Here is a 22,784-nt window from a genome sequence, read left to right as displayed (position 1 = left end):
CTTAAGCATGAGCCCTGTCGTATTGTCGACAAATCACCATGCGCGAAGTACATGTGTTTCTCAGACAATAGATTATGTAAAAAGTTGTTCAAAACTGGCGAAAGACCATGCTGATGCAACTTCTCAGATAGGATATTTATAGAAACTGAGTCAAAAGCCCCCTAAATGTCTAGGAAAACTGACGCCATTTGTTCTTTACCAGCAAATGCCATTTGAATTTCTGTTGAGAGCAACGCAAGACAATCGTTCGTTCCTTTGCCCCTGCGGAAACCAAATTGTGTATCTGAAAGTAAACCATTAGTTTCGACCCAATTGTCTAGACGGAAAAGAATCATTTTTTCGAACAACTTGCGGATACAGGAAAGCATAGCATTCGGCCGATACAAATTGTGATCGGAGGCTGATTTTCCTGGTTTTTGAATGGCGATAACTCTGACTTGTCTCCAGTCGTGTGGGACAATATTACCCGTGAGGAACTTGTTGAATAAATTCAGCAAGCGCCTTTTGGCGGGGTCAGGCAGTTTTTTCAACAAGTTGAATTTTATTCTGTCTAATCCTGGGGCTTTATTGTTACATGACAAAGTAAACCATTAGTTTCGACCCAAAAATTCGAGTTTCGAATTTTAAAAACTCATCACCCTGTAATTTCAAAATTGGACGTCGAAATCGGATAAAATTAATCAATTTTGTAAGGGACTATACGTTTATTTTTATTTGAATTTCCGGATATTTCCGGACACGGAATTTGCAAATAGTTGTAGCCGAAGTCATTTAAAATCACCTAAGGGATTGTAAGCCATTTCATTTGACTCGAAATGTTTGAAAATCAGTGTAGACATCTTAGAGAAATCGTAGTGCGTTTCAAATCTAATTTTTGGGTTCGTTCCGTGATCGAAAACCGAACACCGGTAAAACTGAAATAAGTTTATTTGGTCAAAATCTGTGAACCCGATAAACTCGATAAATTTATGTGAAATTTTTACACTAATCACAAGCAGTTTTTATGGGACCTTAAGACCTTTTATTTGAATGTTAGATGGACGAAATCGGTTCGGCCAGTTCGAGATTCGAGCAGAATCAGTGGCATTATTTTTATTTTATTACATATGTCATCATGTTCTGGAACCAGAAGTCAGATGCAAATGATATTCAGAAACCTTATACGGGAGCATACGACTGTTCACTTGAGTCTAAGTTTGTAGAAATGCCATCTCCGAGAAAATTTAATGAAATAATTTTTCACAGACAAATTTACTTACGAACCTCTTCGAATGGTATAAGGGTGTAAGAAGTTGTTTTCTTCCAGCAATTATTGTTGCAAGCAGTATAAGTCAATATAAATATGAATTTGCTATGAATTTGAAAATACTGTCATCAAATCTTTGCAATTCATGTTGCCAAAAACGAACCGTGCTAAAATCGGAACGTCATGCAAAACGGTGCTGTGCATAGTTTTTTAGGTGCAGTCTTTGACAAATATTTATTTTGATAGTTCAAAGATAATTGTAGAACATCCGAAAATTTTAAATATTCATTGAAATAAGTTATGATACAAAAACTTGATTGGAGGGGTCTCTAATAAACAATGCATCTTATATAATCATATATTTTCGGCATGTTTTCTTGTTTGAACATGATCAACAATTTTTCTAAAGAAATAAATGCTCTATCTCGTATTGTATGCAAAATATTATTTTTAATTCACTTGTAGGTGTATTAATGACAACTTCGATTATATTTAAAGAAGCGGACTATTTCAAACAGAGATTCTTCTGAAGATATGAAAGCTCCGAAAATAGCCCCTGAAACACAAATTAAAAAAGGCGCGTTTTTTACATGATTGGGACCACTGTGCTATGGTGCTTTTTCAAAATCGAAAATTTCCAAAAATTAACCGCCGGACAGCACCCCTTACGCATGTCCGATTTAGCTCAAATTTTGCATCAGGATTTTTTTAGAGGTGCTTAAACTTTTGAACAATAGCGCTTTACGAATCTAGAGGTGACCCCAAAATATTGGCACGCTAATGTACATAGCATGGAACAATACAAGGATATAACTGTTAGTGTCTGTTTTGAACATCGAGGAAGCAGTAATATTTTGTGTTTTTCATATCTTCATTAGCATCACGGTGAGATGTACTTTTGATATTTTTTGTTTATGTTGCTGATAAGAAGTGTTGTGTCAACATAATTCAATTAAAAACGAAACACTTTTTGTACGAGTTCTTGTACGGACAAGGGTTTGCGGTTCAAAGCATAAAGCGCTTGTATTACAAGCTAGTTGTCGACCCGGAAAGATTCTTAGTGTCAATCATGAATTTATTCTAAACGCCAAGGATGTAATCCCAAGATTTTGCTTTGCTTTGTACGGGCAAGTCGATTCTACTTGGATGCATAATGTCACTCCTGATAAAAATTATCCAGCACTCGATGATCGAGGTCGTTCAGCATATCGAATGGGAAAAATCAGCAGAACTCCGACAAAAATCATTACCTCTCATGCAATGCGTACGGCGCATAAAAGTTTACCGAAGGCTGATGAGCATATAACTGTTTTTCACGACACAAACGAACCGTACAGAATGCAAGCTGGCTTAATACCAATTTCGATTATGTTAAGAGTGTCCATTCTAAGCGAAATACAAAGAGATTTAATGTATATGAAATTGTCATCTCTGTAAGGGAAAACTATGGGTACGGCTAGGTAAGCTTTTTCAACTATATAGTTTTATCTATTCGAATCGATGCGACCTGACCACAGTTTGCACGATTTTGTTCATATTTTTAATTCGCATTCCTATATAGAATTCAAAGAGTAGTCATACGTCAAAACGTGCGATATCAGTGCAGTGAATAGTAATACAGATATCTACGCACTTGCACATTTGATTAAATTTGGATCTCCCAACAGCCAATTTTCGGGAATGGTAATCCCTTTCAGGGAGGAAGGGGAACTCTTGCTCTTTAAAAGGCTGACAGGTTTGCTCCTTGAGCATTTTTTGTAGGTTTGTCACTGAATGGTGGCTCTGTATTATAAATGACTGTAGAATGAAAATGATTAAGTTATAACTAGTTTACATTGCGTAATAGAGAACTATTTTTTTTCAGAGAAGTTGTAGACCACATTATTACAGAAACAGATAAAACACGGTTTTATTAGTTTAACGTATAGCTTAAACTTACCGTTACTTATCAAACAAGCCATGCTTCGTTGTTATCCGTTCATTTTTAACGGAGATACTACCATTTTTGTGAAAGTTACTTTTCCTCTCTATCCTAGTAAAATGAGTTTTGAGTGTTTCATGATAAAGCGATGTTTTGAAGCAAAGTGAAACACAATTTTTATACGCACTTAGAAAGCTATTTGCAACACTGGAAAGACTGTGTATAGAATTCTTTTTCATGATTTTGTGCAGTGAGATAAAACCTTTTTGCCTTTCTCATATATAAAGGTTATGCAAACACTGAGCAAATCAACTTTCGAATCGATCGTCATATACCATTCGAATTAGTTCTTCGAGATTAGCAAATGTCAGTTTGTAGGTGTGTGTGTTTGTTTGTATGTAACAAAAAGATGTGGTCCCGTTTCTCGAAGTTGGCTGGACGAATTGTCACAAAAATTAGGTTTAAATGAAAGATATCTTTGCCCAACGATTTTCAAAAAATTCGAAACAAATGCAATGGTTTAAAATCCCTTAGATGAATTTAACTGACTTCGACTAGTGGCGGGAATAGTTAAGCTCAATCATTTTCTCAAAAAAGCCCAAAACTGAATTTCATAAACAAAAATTCAATTAAAAACCTGTTTCAATCCACCTGGTGGTGCAATAATGCCTTGCTCATATCAATCCCACTATCATAAGTAATACTGTGGTATTCTTCAAACTAATTTTCTCCGATTTTTGAAAGAATAACCGAAATCGGATTTAATGAAAACTATTAATCGGAGTGGCTTTGAGACCGATTTAGATTTTTTTACGTTTTTTCGCCCTTTCAAGTGATGGTATAAAATTTTTAACACACCTTACCCTATATTTCCGAAACCGGAAGTCGGATCCGGATGAAATTTACGAATTTCGTATGGGACCAGAGGACCCTTCATTTGAGCTCAAGTTTGTGAAAATCGGTCAATCCATCGCTGAGAAAAGTAAATAAGATCCATTTGGGAAAATATGATCACTATTTCCGGTGCCTCCGGAACCAGGAACCGGAAACCAGGATAGCCGAAATCGGTTTGAGGCCAGTTTATAATTTTTTTTTAAGTTTTTTGTTTCGCCGCTCTAAATGACGGTATACCATTTTTGACATACTTAAATGTTACATACATACATACATACACACATACAGACCAGGGTTACCATTTTTACAGATTTTTCTTCAAAACTACAGATTTTTTCATCTATTTTGCTAAACTGATTCTGCGTCACAGAACACAGATATTTTTCAAAATTCGCAGAGTTCTACAGATTTTTGACAAAATTTCGCAAAACTGACAGATTTCTAGAACGAGATCTCACAGATTTTCGCAGAATTGAAACGAAAATATCTATCACAGATGATAAACAGATTTTTCAATTTAAAACTCAAATTTCAAAATAGCTTCAAACGAAGTCGAATGGTATCTGGTCTTCCGGCTCGAAAATCAGTTTCACAGTGATTACATAACCGTTCTACATGAGAAAGGCACCTGTTATCAAATCAAGTGAAAACACGCTAAAAATCACACGCATTCCGTACAATTTTGCACGCATGAATTACCACTGTATGCAAGCTCGAACGCAAGATCCCATAAGCGATTGCCTGCTGCTGTTGAAAGCGGCGAATATATAGGCGAATTGCAACTTGGTGATCACTTTGCCAAACAATCGCTAAATTTCATACACACACATTGAGATCTCTATTTGGATGTCTGTTCTCTGTGTCATTAGGTGGATTAAGAATGATTTTATTATTTTTGTTACTGATGCATACTTTTGGCTGAAGGCTAATATGCAATGAGGAATGTTCTTCGGGAGGAATGTTCGCGGGAGGAATGTTCTTCGAATGTTAACTCTACGATCACAATTCCAAAACTCAATCTTAAAATTTAAAATGGTTACGAATGAAAATTTTAAATAAAAACTAGGTTCTCGTTAATACCCTAGCGTCTTACTGAAAACGGTTGAACAGAAGTTGTGTGTGCTCGAATAAAATGCAGATTTGGTGAAGCTGAAAGTTTTGTAATGTAATTAATGAATTAATAATTGTTTCCAAGTTCACCTAAAGGATTCCATCCTGCAATTATAAAATTCTAATCGCAACCGAAAGCTTCATCCAATGGAATAAAAAGCGTCAACATCAGCACGTTTCATACATTTAAGCTATCGATACAATTTTGTAGAATATCAGCAAAATAGTCGGTGAACAGAGTTTGAAGTCTTTGTTTTGGCGTGTTTGGTTTCATTCGAATATTTGTACGAAAGAAAAGCTTGCTGTTGTCTATCGACGGGATCTTTTGTTGTATTTGTTCGATTGCACACGGAACGACCGAAATTAGCTCTGCGCCTAATTCGTATTACTGTTTTTGAATTAGTTGATTTTAACAACAAAATATCAAAATAACTATAAAATTAGTTAAAATTGAGCATTTACTTTGCTGAAAAAAACTTATTTTTAGAGAATGTGTTTAGTTGGCGAATATTCTGGACACAAACCAGCAATATTTCAATCCAACACGAAATTCACATTGACAACAAATTTTGTTATTAAAATCAGAAAATTTGTTTCTATTTATCTATCACCATCATTACTGAAGGACAGGACAAAGAAAACAAAAATGAAATTGGTTTTATTAACAAGTTTATTAGCTAAAAATGAACAAAACAGCAATTGAGAAGAAAAATTTTCAAAAAGAAGTTTATGTTTCGCTTATGTCTTTTTCTCCAATACAACATTGTATTTATACCTGCCAATATAGAAAAGATAATCGTGACTGACATTTTTTCGATAGTCATGTGCCATCTAGTGGCTAGTAGTCATTACGGTGTTAACGTTTTTTCGGTGACAGAGCGCCATATAGCTGCAAATGGCAGAAACCAATTCAACCATTTATGTTGGTTGAAAACAACGTTTTATTTCTCTAATTCAACTTAAAAAATTAGTTGAATGGATATGAAGCGTGCCTTAGCTAAGAAATGACAGCGCGTTTAATTGGTGAATTCAACTAAAAAAAATAGCCATTTCAACAAATATTTTATTATTATTAGGGGAATTAGAATTAAAAAATTTAAATTAGCAAAAGCAAGATTTTTTTAGTTATCTCGAAAAATAACTAACTAAAATCAGAAAATCAACTATTTTTTTCGCCAAAATGCTAATTTCGGTCTTTCCGTGCACCTCTCATTCAAAGTATTACATTTGATGGCCTACCAAAAAGTGTTTCTCAGAGAACAGAGCAAGCACTGAGAAATAGCGTAGCCCTAAGTATTGAAAACCAAACCAAGCATTGCTGTGAATTTTTGTGAATTTTCACTATGAAAAAATCCATTGAACCAATTTAAACCCTGCTGGACAAACTGTATCGATTTTTCAAGAAACAAATTGCCATGAACACCGAAGACGAACTTTGACCGATAATGGTTTGCAGCAATAAAGGCGATATCTGTAAGTTTTGTAATAAATTTAATCTGTCTGTGGTCTGTAATATCAGTTCTAAGTATCGCAGTTTCCTTCGGGACATCACTTTTCTAGAGGTTTAGAGAAATTTTGACTAAATTCGTCGAATAATCACGAGCTGAATGTTTTTCGCAATAACTTGTGGAAATTAAGTATACTCAAGTCTATAGCATGTCTTCAAATGAAGTTTACTGAAGCATGGTTCACTCAAATGTATAGCGTGTCTTCAAAACTAGGTCGTTTTGTTCTATTTGTTGTGTTCCTACAGTTGAGCGGCACCTGCATAAAGTGCTTTTTAGCCAGTCGGGAAGTGGTTCCAGGGAGAGCTTTCCATTAGGTGAAACTGTTTGCTGTTTTCTTGCCGTTATGCTACAGAGTAAAGACTGTCACAGAAAGTATGAACGCGCTTTGATTTCGCTGTAAATAATTCACAAGTGTTAGATATTCAAATTTTATTCGATATACTGATAATATTAGACTACAACAACATAATATTATTCTCAACATTTGCCACTTAGCCATTGTAGACTATCTGGTGCACCTTCTTGCGAACGTTCCTCATTAAATTCCGTACAGACTTCTTGGCGACAAGTTTTGACACTTTTTTCCAATCTTTTTCGAACTGTTGAATGGTTTCGGCTGCCGAGACACGTTTTCTAAGATGTGCCTTCGTTAATGCCCAAAATTCCTCAATTAGTCGAAGTTGTGGGCAATTTGGTTGATTCATGTCGTTTGGGACGAAAGTGACATTTTTGGTAGTATACCATTCGAGTTTTTTTTTCGACTTTAATCGATGTCTCGGACTGGTTTAACACTTGCCCTTCTTGCACCGTATAATATTGTGGTCCCAATAAGGATTTGTAATCGAGTTTCACGTAGGTTTCGTCGTCTATGATTATGCTGTTCAAATTTCCAGCAACAATCGTATTGTACAGCTTTCGAACCCTCGGCCTGATCGATGCTTCTTGTTTCGGACTACGTTTTGGTTATTTCTGCTTCTTATAGGTTCGAATATTGGCCACTTTTTTGGCCACATCCCGAACTAAAAACTCTTTCTTTTGCTCGAACGCCTCCGGTATACGTTTATCCAACTGAGGGTTAGCAGGACTCGTTTTTGGTTTATCCTCAAAGGTGTTATCCTCACCGAACTTCCTGATTGCATTTCGCACGGCTTTTTCACTTACTCCTTCCATTTTTGCTATCGTTCTCAGTGACAGTCCGCGTTCTGTGCACCATTTGCACACAATTTTTCACACGCATATCGAAACAAACTAATGAAAACGAATAAACAACTGCACAAGTGGTTAGAGAAGAGTGTAAACAACGGTTTTCTTTGGGTCCATACTTTCTGGGACAGTCTTTATATAGGGTAATACAATTGAATCCGTAACATAAAGTATGCATTGTGATTGGATTTTTATTACTACCATTATCATTATAATTATAATAACTGAAAAAATTTCCTGCACATCACGAAGCATGGAACAGCGACGCATGTCTTTTTCAAATATACTTCATTTCATTGTGGGGCAACCGAAAATCTGCACCGCATCAGCCACATTTCCAGCAAAGTGGATATGATTTGTCTCAATCTCAGTTTCACACTTGTGTTTTCAATCCCGAGCTTCGGTGTCGGTTTTCGTTTTCGTCACCGCGTGTACGAATCGAACACACTGTGTGCTTCGTTCGTAGAGGTGGTGTTGAGTTTTCTTCTTCCCTACCAGGGCATGAAGTACGGGGCGCTTCATATGAAGGTTTAAAAATTTTGACACTCATAACCCTCTAATTTCGAAACCGATCGGATAAAATTCAGGAATTTCGTATGGAATCATTAGACTTTTCATTTGAATCCTATTTTTCGGGAACATAACATAACATAACCCCATTGCTGAGACTAGAGAATTCGATTCTAGAGTTTGTGAACAATATAACCGGTGCTTCTGAAACCGGAATCCGGGAACTGATATAGCCGAAGTCGATTCGCTTGACCGTCAACTAATAAGGCCTAATGATTGGAATGGATTGTTTTGAAACACATTTTCGTGTTTTGCATCACCGCTTTGTATAACTGTTCGAAATTTTCAAAACTCTTCATCCTGTAATTCCGAAACCGAAAGCCGATTGAATTTGAGCCAGATGAAATTCGAAAGTTTTGTATAGGACCATGTGATCTTATTTTTTAACCGTAGCTTTTTGTTAGAATCTATCGCGCCATCTCTGAGAAAAGTGGGGAAGTTATCTGAAATTTTAATTTTTACACTATTCGCCTGTAATTCCGGAACTGCAAATCGAATCCAAATAAAATTCTGAAGCTTTGTATACCCAAGTAGCAAATGTAACTTATTGAACTTTCAAGATGTTTTACAATTGATTTAGAAATGTTATTTATGTTAGATATGTTTTGAAATATATATTAAACTTGGTTGTGCAACTTATCACTTAAGTTTCACAATACTACCGAAAAAATCACTGTAGAACAATTTTAAGTGCATCAAAAACAATTGTGCAGTAAATCACCAACTTGTTAATGTTTCACTAGAAGCTCTACAAAAAATTTCACATTATCATGTAAAACGGAAGTAACTATAACAATTGTGCAACTTATCAAAAACTTTCCAAACGGCTGTCATAATTGTACCGGACACAATATACGTCGAAATTGCTATAAATCTCTTGTGGAAGAAAAATTAGTGAAATGATTGATGCTCTCCGCAAGGCAAAAAATGCTAAGCCGAATTGATAACTTTGCTGTAAAAAATATATTTCTGCAGAGTCCGCATTGTTTTGGCTGCCTCATGAATTTTTAGATCAGTGTGCGCAGTTTTCTTCAGTTTTAGAAAAACATTGATATAAAATTCAAAACTTGCAAAAAAAGTTGTGCAATATTTTTTAATTGAACTCAAAACTTGCAGACATGAGATTAGTATCATAAAAGTTGCATGAATGCAGCGTTATATACGCAATGAAAATAAAAATCAATCAGATAATTTGTATTCAGTTTTCATCTCGCGAAAAAAAATAAGCAGACCTGACATCACTTTTCAAAGATATTGAACGAAAAGTTAATTTCATCTTAGTTACTCCTATAGTTATATATTACCGCTTGTGCAACTTGTTTTTGAAACTCCAGCACACGGACTTGCCAAAATATTACTTACAGTGCGTATCACAAAAGTCGAGCCCTTTAAGATAAATGACTATACTGTATTGTTGTTTAATTCAACTAGAAGATTAAAATTGATAAAAAACAAAACGTAGAGAATTTCTTTCCGAAATATTAACATGTTAATGTTTCCTGTTATTTAGATAATATATGTCATTACGTTGGTTGAACCATTTTCTATTCAAATCACTGTTACAATAGATGCCATATTGGAAAATATTCAAGAAAAATCATTTCGAGATTTTTCAGGTTTAATTACACATTAGTTTGATCAAAATCGTCTGAGAATTATGCTAAGAATGTTAAAGAATGTTTGAATACACGTATTTTAATCATTATTTCGACGATTCTCATTAAAAATAATAGACTGTTATTTTCACATAAGTTTGTGTACAATCATCAAAACATGTTAATTTAAAGGCGCTTTAAAATTTCGGGCATACATGTTTCACCATAAAAATGCAATTCGTTGTCGATTTTTCATTTACAAAAACACAAAAGATTAATTCTACAATATGTAGCATTATCATTTTTCATGTGCAGATTATTTTACAAATCCATGTTTGTGTTAAGAGCCGTTGTATTGAAAATCAAATATGAAACTTATTCATTAGAAATTAAGTTTGCATGTTTTTGTGAACGTCATTCCATTTCTTGTTTACATTACGTAGTAGTTCTCTGGGAAAAATTAGTGCAACTTTTTTTAAAATTTTTTGCACATATCACCTTGTAGTTCCGGAACGGGAAGTTAGATTCGAATAAAATTTAGAAATGTTGTATGGAACTACAAGAACTTTCATTTGAATCTAAGTCCATGAAAATCGGTTCAACCATCTTCGAGGAAAGTGAGTGCAAAAATAAAATTACATACATACATACATACACATATATAGGTATGAAACTCGGTCCTCCGGGTTTCAGTTTTCACAGTTGTTGCATAACCATTCTGTATGAGAAAGGCAAAAAGTTTTTTTATTCATTAATAGCTATAAAGCTTGCTTCAGATAGAATTGGAACGAAGACAATTGCCTGTATTTCAGTTATTTATTATTGAATTCAAGATCTTTTTTATACAAATGTAGCGTTTTTTTTTTTCATACTTTTAAGAAAAAATACGGATAAAATTATTCGTCACGGTTTCGAAGGAATTCTCGAATTTTTCCTGTAACACGGCTCATTAGGCGGCGCAAACTTTTTTCGTCCATCGTTTTAGCTATCTTATTCCACCAGGTCATCATCTGATTGATGTCTTTGACAACATTTCCCTTCGCTTTGAGTCTCCTCTTCATGATTGCCCAGTATTTCTCAATAGGGCGGAACTGGGGGCAGTTGGGTGGGTTAAGGTTTTTCGGAACAAACTGGACCCCTTTCTCTGCATACCATTCTTGAACGACTTTGCTGTAATGACAGCTTGCCAAACCTGTCCAAAACATTACGGGATGGTCGTGAGATCGAATGAACGGCAAAATTCGTTTTTGGAGACACTCTTTTTGGTATAGTTCCGATGTCATTGTCTTATTTGTAACGAAAACTTTCGTTTTTTGCCATAGCTGCAAATGCCCTGCCAAATCATAAATTTTCTTGCAAATTTGTCGGCAAAAACAAATTTAAATTTGGCTGGAACATCCCCTCGAGCCGTTGCCAAGTAAAATTTTTGACCAGGGATTTGCCCGAAGTCAGCCTTGACATAGGTTTCATCGTCCATCAGAAGGCACCCGTCGAACTTGGTCAGCACCTGGTCATATAGTTTCCGAGTACGGATTTTGACCACACTATTCTGTTTTATGGTCCGATTTGGCTGTTTGCTAGCTCGATACGGCTTGATTCCTTCCCGGAGTCGAGTTCTCCTCACGGTACTATGGGCAGCACCGAATTTTCTGGCCAAATCACGGTCCGACAGATTAGGATTCCTCTTAATCGTCTTCAAAATCTTACCACGCAGTTTCCGGTCGATAGTTCCACTCCGACGATTGGCTTGAGGCTTCCGAATCGTCGTCAATGTTTCCTTATACCGTTTGATAACGCGCCATACGGTATTTCTGGGCAATTTTAGCTGTTTAGCTAGCCTAGAAGCAGACCACAACGGATTTTCCGAATAACTGTGCACAATTTTTTCCCTTCTTTCGGCTTCCATATTGATTGTTTACAAAGTACAGTCGATTTGAGGAATGTTAAAGATCATACGTGAAGTTGACAAAATTCCCGACACGTGGGCGTTAAGAACTTCCAAATCCGTCCATCAGGAGCGCCACAATATGAGCAAAAGTTTGGTTCAATTCTAAATGAAGCAAGCTTTATAGCTTTTGACCTTTCTTATCGATCAGCTTTTAGTTTGCTTATTCAGAGCTAGAAGAATGCTTATTACTCATAATAGAATTTTAATGCAATGAATTAGAAGCATTCATTCCATCCGCTGTACTTTCGCTATGTTGCTCCCGTCTATAAAAAAACGGACTTTGATCTATAGAATAAAAGTACTATAAAGTACTGAAAAAATGAGAAATTGTATCTAGATTTTCGTTTATTATTTCTATCATTCTTTGAAACCGCCAGAGTATCGTACTACAGGGACACTCACAATCCAGAGTCATATATTTAAGCTCAAATTACATATTTCAGATTTCAATCCCACTGCACTCGTGCGTAGTGCAAAGGCAATCATTTGAAAGTCAGATTTAAACTATTATATTTAACCAAACCTCTGGCTTGCGTTGATTCTCGGTCCGCCGATGATTCCACCGACATCCATCCTTCGAACACGATCGTTTCATTCGACTTTCGCAAGGTTGCGGAAATCGTCACCCATTCGAGCACCCAACCCGAACGAACGAATGTTTACTCAAGCGGGGCCGCTCACTACTGGGGGGGGGGCATAAATTATGACATGTTTGTGAGACCTGTTGGAAGATCAAATATCCTCTCGCATCTCGATCGACACTCACCCGTTGGTTGGTAGCTGCTGGTTGGGCAAAATCAAATAATTCACGATTCAAGATGTTCCTTGCGGCAAGCGCAGCGAAAGTTTATTTTCTGCTTTCCTCACACATTGACAACATGACAAAACAGCCACACAGCAAAATGGTAAACGTCACTAACACTATGACAAAACAAACTCTCAATCTGTGCTATTTTCAAAACGCGTAAAATTTTTACCATCGCCAGCGAACTGTCTTCTAGAAAAGACTTTTAGATAAGATGCTTACGAAAAAAACAAGATAACAATAGCAGGCTATGCTGCTTCGAACACCGGCATAATCAACCAATCAGAATGCTTTATTTTCCCCGGAAGCTGCACATGCATGTCCGTTGAACGAAACACCTGTTCAAGCACCAATCATAAATGACTCATCGGTTTACATTTCTCTCTCTCTCTCTCTTTCTTATTCTATTTTCAGCACTGGAACCAACGGAATACCCCAACTTCACCGTCCCGCTTTCCAACGCCATGGCCCGCGTAGGCCAGAAAATCAAACTGGAAGCCGAAGTCAGTGGCACTCCGCCACCCGAGGTCATGTGGAGCCACGATGGAAAACATTTCTCCAACCGGGAAGTGAAGGTGAGTTCATTTCGGTACACGATGCGCGTACGCCCACTCAGACCCTCACTCTCAGTTAACAAATCTCAGAGGATTATGATCGCGACCGACTTTGGCCGCTGAGGTTGCATACAGCACAGTTTACAAATTGCCAGTTTTAGCCCTTAATGGATTCTCAAGCTGTCCAATCTTGTGCAAGTAGCCATAAAACACTCAATTTAAACATCGTTCCGCGAACAGAATGGGACAGTGCTGCCGGGAATAAGGTTTAGAAAAAAAAGAGAATATAGTCTCAGGTTGAAAATTATGTTGCTAAAATTTATTCCTCATGTTGCTACTAGAAAAGCGAACAAACGAATGATCAAGTTTCTCCACTGAATTGTGACTGACCGGATTGATGAGCTACGGTAGTTGGTAACAACATCGTATCTCCAGTACTGGAATTCGTATTTTTATTTGATCTGAAATTTCGGAGGATTCGTGGGTGGGTTTCAATCATCACAGATTTGAAAACATTTTGAATGATTCTGGAACTGGAAACCAAAGACCGAGCCATTCGGAGAACAAAAACGATTCATTGTCCATAAGGCCTTTGACTAATCCATGAAATTTTGACTTCAAAAAGCATAACAATAAGACGGGAGGATAATGTCAGAGGCATTACTGGATCACGCGAATTTGAAAAAAGCTGGCATGCTTTTTTCATACACACGAATATCGATAATCGCACTTACTAGCGTTAAATGATTGTGTGAGTTCAGCAAACTTTAAATACTGCAATGTTCAAATTCATTTATGAATTGAAAAATTCACAACAAATCGTTTTCAGCCAACTGGGATTTCTAAATTAATGTTCAGAATGATATTAATTTTAAAAACCAACTTGTTAAACCTGTTTCGGATATACAAATTATTTACAGAAATTTGAAAAAATATCCCCAAACCGAATCATTGATATCCAGTCGCCAAGCGTGGACAGAAAGTAATTCATTCAAAAACTCATGGGAAATGGTAAAATATTATTCACTTATATACTGATACGATATTGCATTTCATAAACTAGATATTTTTAGTGAACTTCTCCTAAGCCAAGAGGACGAGTATAGCGTGATTGGTAAGTCAATGCCTTTCACCGCAGCGCACCTGGGTTCGATTCCCAACTCCACACATAGGGTCAGAAAGTTTGAATTGAATGACCATATTGACCGTATTAAACAACTTGTATGAATGTCTCCTCCTTATATCTGTCAATTAAACATACTCATGGTTTAGTGAGTGTTTTACTAGCGAAGAAAATATGTTGTAAGCCCACTGCACTCAACCACTGAAAATATTCCGTATTTCTATGTGTCGGTTTTGCGCTATACGCTTTGTGCGATGATTCGTTCACTTCATGCGGTTGAAAATTTTGCACGACTTATTTTGGGCACTGAATTTCACCTTAATGCTCGTTCGTACCGAACATTTTAGAAATCTTAAATTTTAAGTTATTTGTGGTTATCTTAAAACGCGCTCAACGCTTAAAATTTTAAGTATTCACATTTTCTTTAAATTGAATTCATCATTAACTCACACTTGAAAATTGAATTAGAAATGCTCTTTCAGTGAAACATTTTGCAAGTGCGTTGTCTGCTGATTAACCAATAAGAGATTTGCTTAGGAAATTCTCTCAAATGTAACTTCTATTTTTTTTTAATTTGTGAACAAGGGGATTTTATCGAATAACGAGATATTCAAATATATCATTCCAAACGTGTTATTATTTTTCATATTTTTTATTATGGGATAGAAAAACAATTTTGAATCTTCGAATTTCCGGACCCCCTAAAATTTTATATTCACCACATTTATCGAAGCCGAAGAAGAAAAATTAAAAAATTAAACAAATTCACCGATCGCCATCTCATCCTTTGAGGTAGTACATTTAAAAGAGATTTTAGATCTCTCTCAAACTAATGGTTTTGACATTTGAGATGAAGTGTGGAGCAGAACTGACCAAGATGAATACTTTAAATTGATTCCGCAAATTTCCAAGAGTATGTTAGGGCATAATCGTAGACTACTTGTTTAAAGCGGCTTTCCACATACTGCTTCACTGCTAGTCTGGTGGTATTACTATGTTGTATTTGATGATTGCTCGTAGCATGACAATCACAGGATCCATTTTTCGCTTCTTATACATTCGATTTACCATTTTATTAAATACAACTCTGAATTCGTCCAATAATTGTATCAATAGTCATCTAATTAGTAATTTGGCAAGCAATGGTTTTGATATTAACCCTATTAAGCACATGTTTCAAAATAACGAATAACATGGATCAAGCATGCATGTAAAATGTCTACCCAAAACTACTCGTGCGCTTTAAACGATTTTCGAACGATCTAGCATTCCTTTCTTAAACGGCAAAATACCGAGCATCTCGTTGCGCGCCAACCATCAATCGTAAATCTAGCAATCATTGGTGACTTTTTTCAGTAGAAAATTTAATTTTCATTCAAAACAACCATATGGGTTTTTCCACTTTTCCGGTGAATTTTCTTAATTTTTTTTTTTGAAATAGAACCAATGGGGATAGAAACTGATCAAACTAAATAAGAATCATGTAAATCCGTCCATCCGTTCTTAAGTGATGCAATTACAAAGAATATCCTCTGCATTTTTATAGATGCAGATCACATGTATACGTATTGTACTTGACCGTTATCACAGTTTCCCCGTCGAGTTCCAGCACTAGGCGCAAAAAACCGTGCGCAGCCGGATGCTGAGGACCGCAATGTCGAACGTTGTGTATCGTCTTTTCCCTCCTGATTGCCGGTAATGGAATCTTGCTGTTCCATGGTGGAACTTTTCACTTGGCTGTGATTCTAGGCTAGTACAGAACGGTATAATTGAACTGCTAGGCAAACTCCGTTGCCAGTTCCCGACATTGTGCTCCGGATGACTAATTCTAACTTCACTTAAACCGAAGAACCTAGAATTTTGACTCTTGGAGTTTTATTTTTCGAGATGTAAATAACCAAAGGAAACTATTTTTCACGAAAAATTTTTTTACGGGATTATAATTAAATTATTTTATCTTTCTCATATAGAAAGGCTATACAATCACTGTGAAAACCGACTTTTGAACTGAGACCCGGAGGGTAGTATATGCCACTCACCTCGATGACAAATAATGTCACTCGATTTTCGCAGAGATGGCGGGACTGATTTTTAGAAACTTAGATTCAAACGTTGATGAATTTTATCTTTATTCGACTTACGGTTCCGAAATTACAAGGCAATATATGAAAATCTATGAGAAAATTCGCACTCAATATTCTCGGAAATTTCTTAACCGATTTTTACAAACTGAGCTGCAAATGAAAGGTCCTGAAATTCTTTAAGAAGCTCAAGAAAACTTGATCCAGCTCCGATTTTAGGTTTCGGTATTACAGAGCGATAAGTGAAAATTTTTCAATTCAATGAGTATTTTTTCAAAAGTGATGGCGAAGTGAGGTGCAAATTTTCTTTAGGATTACTAGACCCCGGTTTCCGCTTCCGAAAGGACCGATAATAGTGAAGAATATCTCCAAAAACGGAACTCATTTCGATTTCTCAACAACGGTTAAACCGATTTTCAAAAATCATGATTCAAATTAAAGTTCTCAGTGTCTTAAAAGATGTTGTGCAATTCATCCACATCCGACTTCCGGTTCCGAAATTATAGGGCGATGAGGGTCAAAACATTCAAATCGGCATTCAAAATGACGATGCAAAACCGGTACGCATCGGTACGTGCTAGTACGGAAGAAGAAATCACCACCATCTTTGATCCATTCGCAGCGTGCTTTGTTCAATTTCGTATAGCATGCAGAGTTGCCCCATTTAAATCTATTTGAACTTGGTGTAACTCTTTACAAATTAAAATGGTTATGGTAGTTTATACCCAAAGAAAGTTTTTGATTTTATTCAAGTTTGAAAGAAAAAATCTTTACAGAATCTTCTAGTGAGTTTTTTTTTGTTTTTTGAAAAAATAAGTAATATGAGAAAGGCATAATCACACCACTAGGTAGATTAGAAAAGATTTCTTAAACAGTTTGTGCTTTTAGCGTAGTTTAGCCTGTGATTATGAATACACACAAACCTTCGTTTACGAACTTTTTTTTATGTTACCTCTTTTTACGTTACCTCTTTTTACGTTACCTCTTTTTACGTTACCTCTTTTTACGTTACCTCTTTTTACGTAACTCTTTTTACGAATTATTTTGCATACAATGAAAAGGATTTCCTAACTACTACAATACAGGTATTTTTGAAACGTGTTTAAACAGCAGATTCCGGAAAATTATGTTTGAGAAGGTTTTGAATTCCAAGATGCCGACTTCCTTTTAGATAAAATTCCTTGAAAATCCTTACAACATGAGTATTCTCGGAAGCGATTTGACTAGCAGTAACCGGAAAATTATGATTCGAAATACACCGAAACATCGTAAAAAAAAGTTCGTAACAAAAATTCGGGGAATGAATTTGGTAAGCTATGGGTATTTTCGAAACGGGTTTGATAAGTAGATGTCGGAAACGATCATGCAAGGCACTCGAACAAACTTTTTAGACGTCTATTTCTCATGGTTGTTTCTAAATTATTCATATAGTACAATATTCATACAATATCAATGAACTGGTGGTCTTCTTCTAGAGTAAAAATACGATTACAAAAATCGTTTTCTGAAACACATCTACTTTTCAAATAGCATATAATCATATCGTAATGGTCTTCAAGGGATATCGTTACACCTAAACTCACCGTATTGATTTTTGAAATGCGCTAAGATATCATTGTTGCCAATTTAGATTTTAGAGCCACCTTAAACATCGTTTTCCGACATCTACTTATCAAACTACCCAAATTGTAGCTGGAAATGTTTTTTATTGTGTGCCAAGAAGGTTGGTGAAGAAAGTTTACGTTATTTGGGATTTGGTTCGTAAAAAGAGTCACGTAAAAAAAGTAACGTAAAAAAGTGTTTGTAAACGGAGGTTTGGATGTACAAGATGGCACCTTCCAGTGTTACGACACTTATTGAAAACCCTTTCTCATATTATATGGGATTTCAACGAATCTCAATAAACCGGAAGTTGCCAGCGTCGATTTTCGATCGACCTTAGAGAAGTGTTTTTAAGGGATATCAATGAAATCGCCATCTTGGATTTTGATACAACCCCAAACATCATTTACATTCATCTACTCTTCACAGCCGGTTTCCATATCTATTACACAAAACTTTATTTACGAAGTAAATTCCAAATACTTTTTTACGAACCAAATCCCAAATAACATAAATTTTTTTTACAAACTAACTCGATTTACGAACCCCCGTTTAGTTCGTAGATACAGGTTTCGGTATCTGCAATTTTAGGTATAAAAATGGTGACTAATTTATGTATGTCAATCTTATAGTTGCCCTGAAGATGAAGGGAGATCCCTTCGAAACGTTGGCCTTTAATGCAAAATAAATATTTTGTAAAGCAACACTTGACCAAAAAGACCAAAAAGCCTTTTAGTAAATAAAAAACGTAGTTTCAGATTTCAGTTTCAAATGGAGGAGGGATATTCTGCTGTTCCTGCAGCTGTTATACTTTCGAGGGAAATGACGTCAATTTTGTGGAGCAAGTAACGAAGTATCTCAACTAATCGGTTCTTTTGAAAGCCAACATTCAGCTGTTTTGCGTTCAAGAAAAATGAATTTAGTGTATAGATGTGAATGCGTTTTAGGGACTTCAGGATATGTAAGTGGTGTCAGATGTTTTATCGTTCATTACATCTGCATTAAATAACACGGAAATAAAAAAATCAGTATTTTAGCGAAAAAATTGGTTGATTTTCTAATTTTTGTTAGTTAATTTTTGAGACAACTAAAAAAATCTTGCTTTTGCTAAGTTAGATTTTTTAATAAAAATAATATTTTAATAAAATATTAGTTTTTTTAGTTGTGTTCACCAATTAAAGCTGATGTCATTTCTTAGCAAAGGCACACTCCATTAGGATTCAACACATTTTTTAGTTGAATTAGAAAAATAAAATGTTGTTCTCAACCAACATGAATGGTTTTTTGCCTTTCTCATATAGAAAGGTTATACAATCACTGTGAAAACCGACTTTTGAACCGAGGCCCGGAGGGCCGAGTCATATACCATTCGACTCAGTTCGTCGAGTACGCAAAATGTCTCTGTGTGTGTATGTGCGTATGTGTGTATGTAACGTTTTTTTGCACTAACTTTTCTCGGAGATGGCTGAAACGATTTTCACAAACTTAGATTCAAATGAAAGGTCTCGTGGTCCCATAAAAAAATCCTTAATATTATTTGAATACGATTTCTGATTCGGGAGTAAAATGTGCAAAATAAAGAAAATATGTGTTCTAACTTTTCTCATAGATGGCGCGACGGAATTTCACAAACTTAGGTTCAAATGAAAGGTCCTGTGGTCCCATGCGTAATTCCTGAATTTCATGCAGATCCGACTTCCGGATCCGGAAATATAGGGTAAAGTGTGTTAAAAATTTCAACCAATTCAACCATTCATGTTATAAAAAAAACTGTTTTAATCCACCTAGTGGTGTAATGATGCCTTTCTCATATCAATCATACTGTCATATATAATACTGTGGTATTCTTCAAAATTATTTTTCTTCGATTCTTAAAAGAATAACCGAAATAGATTTGTTTGACCGTCTACTGATAAAAACTATCAATTGGAAAAGATTTGAGGTCGATTTAGAAAACTTTTTACGGTTTATTGTTCTTTTCAGTGATGGTATAAAATTTTTAACACACTTTACCCTATATTTCCGGATCCGGAAGTCGGATCCTGATGAAATTCAGGAATTACGTATGGGACCACAGGACCTTTCATTTGAACCTAAGTTTGTGAAAATCCGTCGCGCCATCTATGAGAAAAGTTAGAACACATATTTTCTTTATTTTGCACATTTTACCCCATAACTCCGGAACCGGAAGTCGGATCCGAATAATATGCAGGACCACAAGACCTTTCATTTGAATCTAAGTTTGTGAAAATCGGTTCAGCCATCTCCGAGAAAAGTTAGTGCATAAAACGTTACATACACACATACGCACATACACACACACAGACATTTTGCGTACTCGACGAACTGAGTCGAATGGTATATGACACCCGGCCCTCCGGGCCTCGGTTCAAAAGTCGGTTTTCACAGTGATTGCATAACCTTTCTATATGAGAAAGGCAAAACATAAACTTTTTTATAAAACTTTACTTCAAAATCACTGTTTTCTTAATTCGATTCAGCGAAATCGACTCTCTCACCAAGAAAACTTTGAGCACTCGGAAAGCAAAAACCGAATACAAGCAGTAATCCAGGCGGCGCACAGTGCACAGTGGTTCAAAAGCGCAATTTCACGCTCTTAATTGATAACTCATAGGATCGTGGTTTTTGATGTACAGTATCTTCAGCAAAGTTGCTCAGAATGATAGACGCCATCTTTGGCAAATTTTATTTATGTGATTAATCCCCCTAAAAGTGAGATAAACATTTTATTTTAGCTCAGGGCCAACATAGGGGCTAAGTTACTTCGACAAAGTTGTGCAGAAAGTTATTTCAAACAAGTTTGCTGAAGGTATTATTCCCGTAACTTTAGTGTAATTCAAGATATAATGTATTTTCTGAAAAGGGTGTCTAAAAACCAGTTTTTGTAAGAAAACATATATATTTTCAATTTATATGAGTTTTTCATGTTATACAAAGTTTTTCATAATTCAAAACTACACAACTTTTTCAAACATACTATGCCGCTATCATTTCAGTTTAATGAAATAGAGCCATTTTTCAATTTTTTTACATAATTTCAACTAGTATATTATCAAAAGGCGCAGGAAGGTGCAGATGAGACTACTTACATATTAAACTACTTTAAAAGAGCTTTTATACCGTGGTTGAATTACTCGTCTGCGATCGTCTGCAGGCGAGATATGTTCTTTCCAAATATCCTTGTCCTTGACATTTTCAATGATAAGGTTCATTGTATTTCAGATCAGATATATATTCGTTACCATGGAAACTCTCACAATAAAAGGTTTTTATTAACATTGAAGTCTACAAATAGAAAAGTTTAGTAATAATTACAGACGGTTTTTTGAAAGTAACTGTCCGACGTTTTTTAAAAGTGAGATAAGAAGCCACGACTTTGAAAAAAGGCAATCATCATGTCGAATTGCGTTTTTTTCTATAGAAAAGCTCTGCGGATAAATATCCTCTATTCATCAATTAAAGTGGAGATCGATAAACGCTTGCTATATTGTACTGTTCATAATGATTAAGAAGTTTCTTTTATACAGATGTCGGGAGTATTAAACACGCGAGCAATCCAGATCACTTACGAATCGGGATCCCATGAATTTGTAATTATTTTCATTGGATCCTTTTGTTACAAATATTCGCCAAAACAGTCCAAGAAGAATCTGTCGAACGATGCTAAGAGTCTTTTAGCTGGTTAAGAACATTGTCAGCTATCATAAAATAAATACAAATAACTAAAAAATGAGTTTTGATCATACTTTTCTCTACCAGAAGATGACATAACTTAATTCGATTTGATGATGACTTTTTTCAAAGTCGTGACAAAACAGTTACTAAACTATTCAATTTATAGACTTCAATGTGCACAAAAAAATAATATTTTGTGGCAAGTACCATAGTAATGAATATATACTGAAATCTGATCTGAAATACAATGAACCTTATCATTGAAAATGTCAAGGACAAGGATATTTGGAAAGAACATATCTCGCCTGCAGACGATCGCAGATGAGTAATTCAACCACGATATGGAAGCTCTTTTAAAGTAGTTTAATATGTAAGTAGTCTCATCTGCACCTTCCTGCGCCTTTTGATAATTGACAAGTTAGAATTTTATTAAAAGAAACATGAAAAATTGCTCTATTTCATTAAACTGAAATGATAGCGGCATAGTATGTTCGAGAAAGTTGTGTAGTTTTTAAAGATGAAAAACTTTGTATAACATGAAAAACTCATATAAATTGAAAATATATATGTTTTCTTACAAAAACTGGTTTTTAGACACCCTTTTCAGAAAATACATTATATCTTGAATTACACTAAAGTTACGGGAATAATACCTTCAGCAAACTTGTTTGAAATAACTTTCTGCACAACTTTGTCGAAGTAACTTAGCCCCTATGTTGGCCCTGAGCTAAAATAAAATGTTTATCTCACTTTTAGGGGGATTAATCACATAAATAAAATTTGCCAAAAGATGGCGTCTATCATTCTGAGCAACTTTGCTGAAGATACTGTACCTCAAAAACAATGATCCTATGAGTTATCAATTAAGAGCGTGAAATTGCGCTTTTGAACCACTGTGCAGTGGTCCAAAACTGGAAAAAGACGGTCA

At 35.5% G+C, this 22,784-nt stretch overlaps 1 protein-coding gene across 15 annotated transcripts in view; it reads left to right on the top strand.

The window, feature by feature from the left end:
* Window positions 1-22,784, top strand: part of LOC131435991 (titin) — a 389,662-nt gene that overhangs the window by 136,741 nt on the left and 230,137 nt on the right. For all 15 annotated transcript variants that reach the window (XM_058604330.1, XM_058604327.1, XM_058604329.1 and 12 more), the window contains exon 9: window positions 13,215-13,375. In XM_058604330.1, coding sequence (XP_058460313.1) covers window positions 13,215-13,375 — 161 coding nt within the window. The remainder of the gene's footprint in view (window positions 1-13,214; window positions 13,376-22,784) is intronic.

The sequence above is a fragment of the Malaya genurostris genome, chromosome 3, assembly GCF_030247185.1.
Source record: "Malaya genurostris strain Urasoe2022 chromosome 3, Malgen_1.1, whole genome shotgun sequence".
Classification (NCBI taxonomy): Eukaryota; Metazoa; Arthropoda; class Insecta; order Diptera; family Culicidae; genus Malaya; species Malaya genurostris.
The sequence above is the reverse complement of the archived record's forward strand: the minus strand, read 5'-3'. Positions and strand labels throughout refer to the sequence as shown.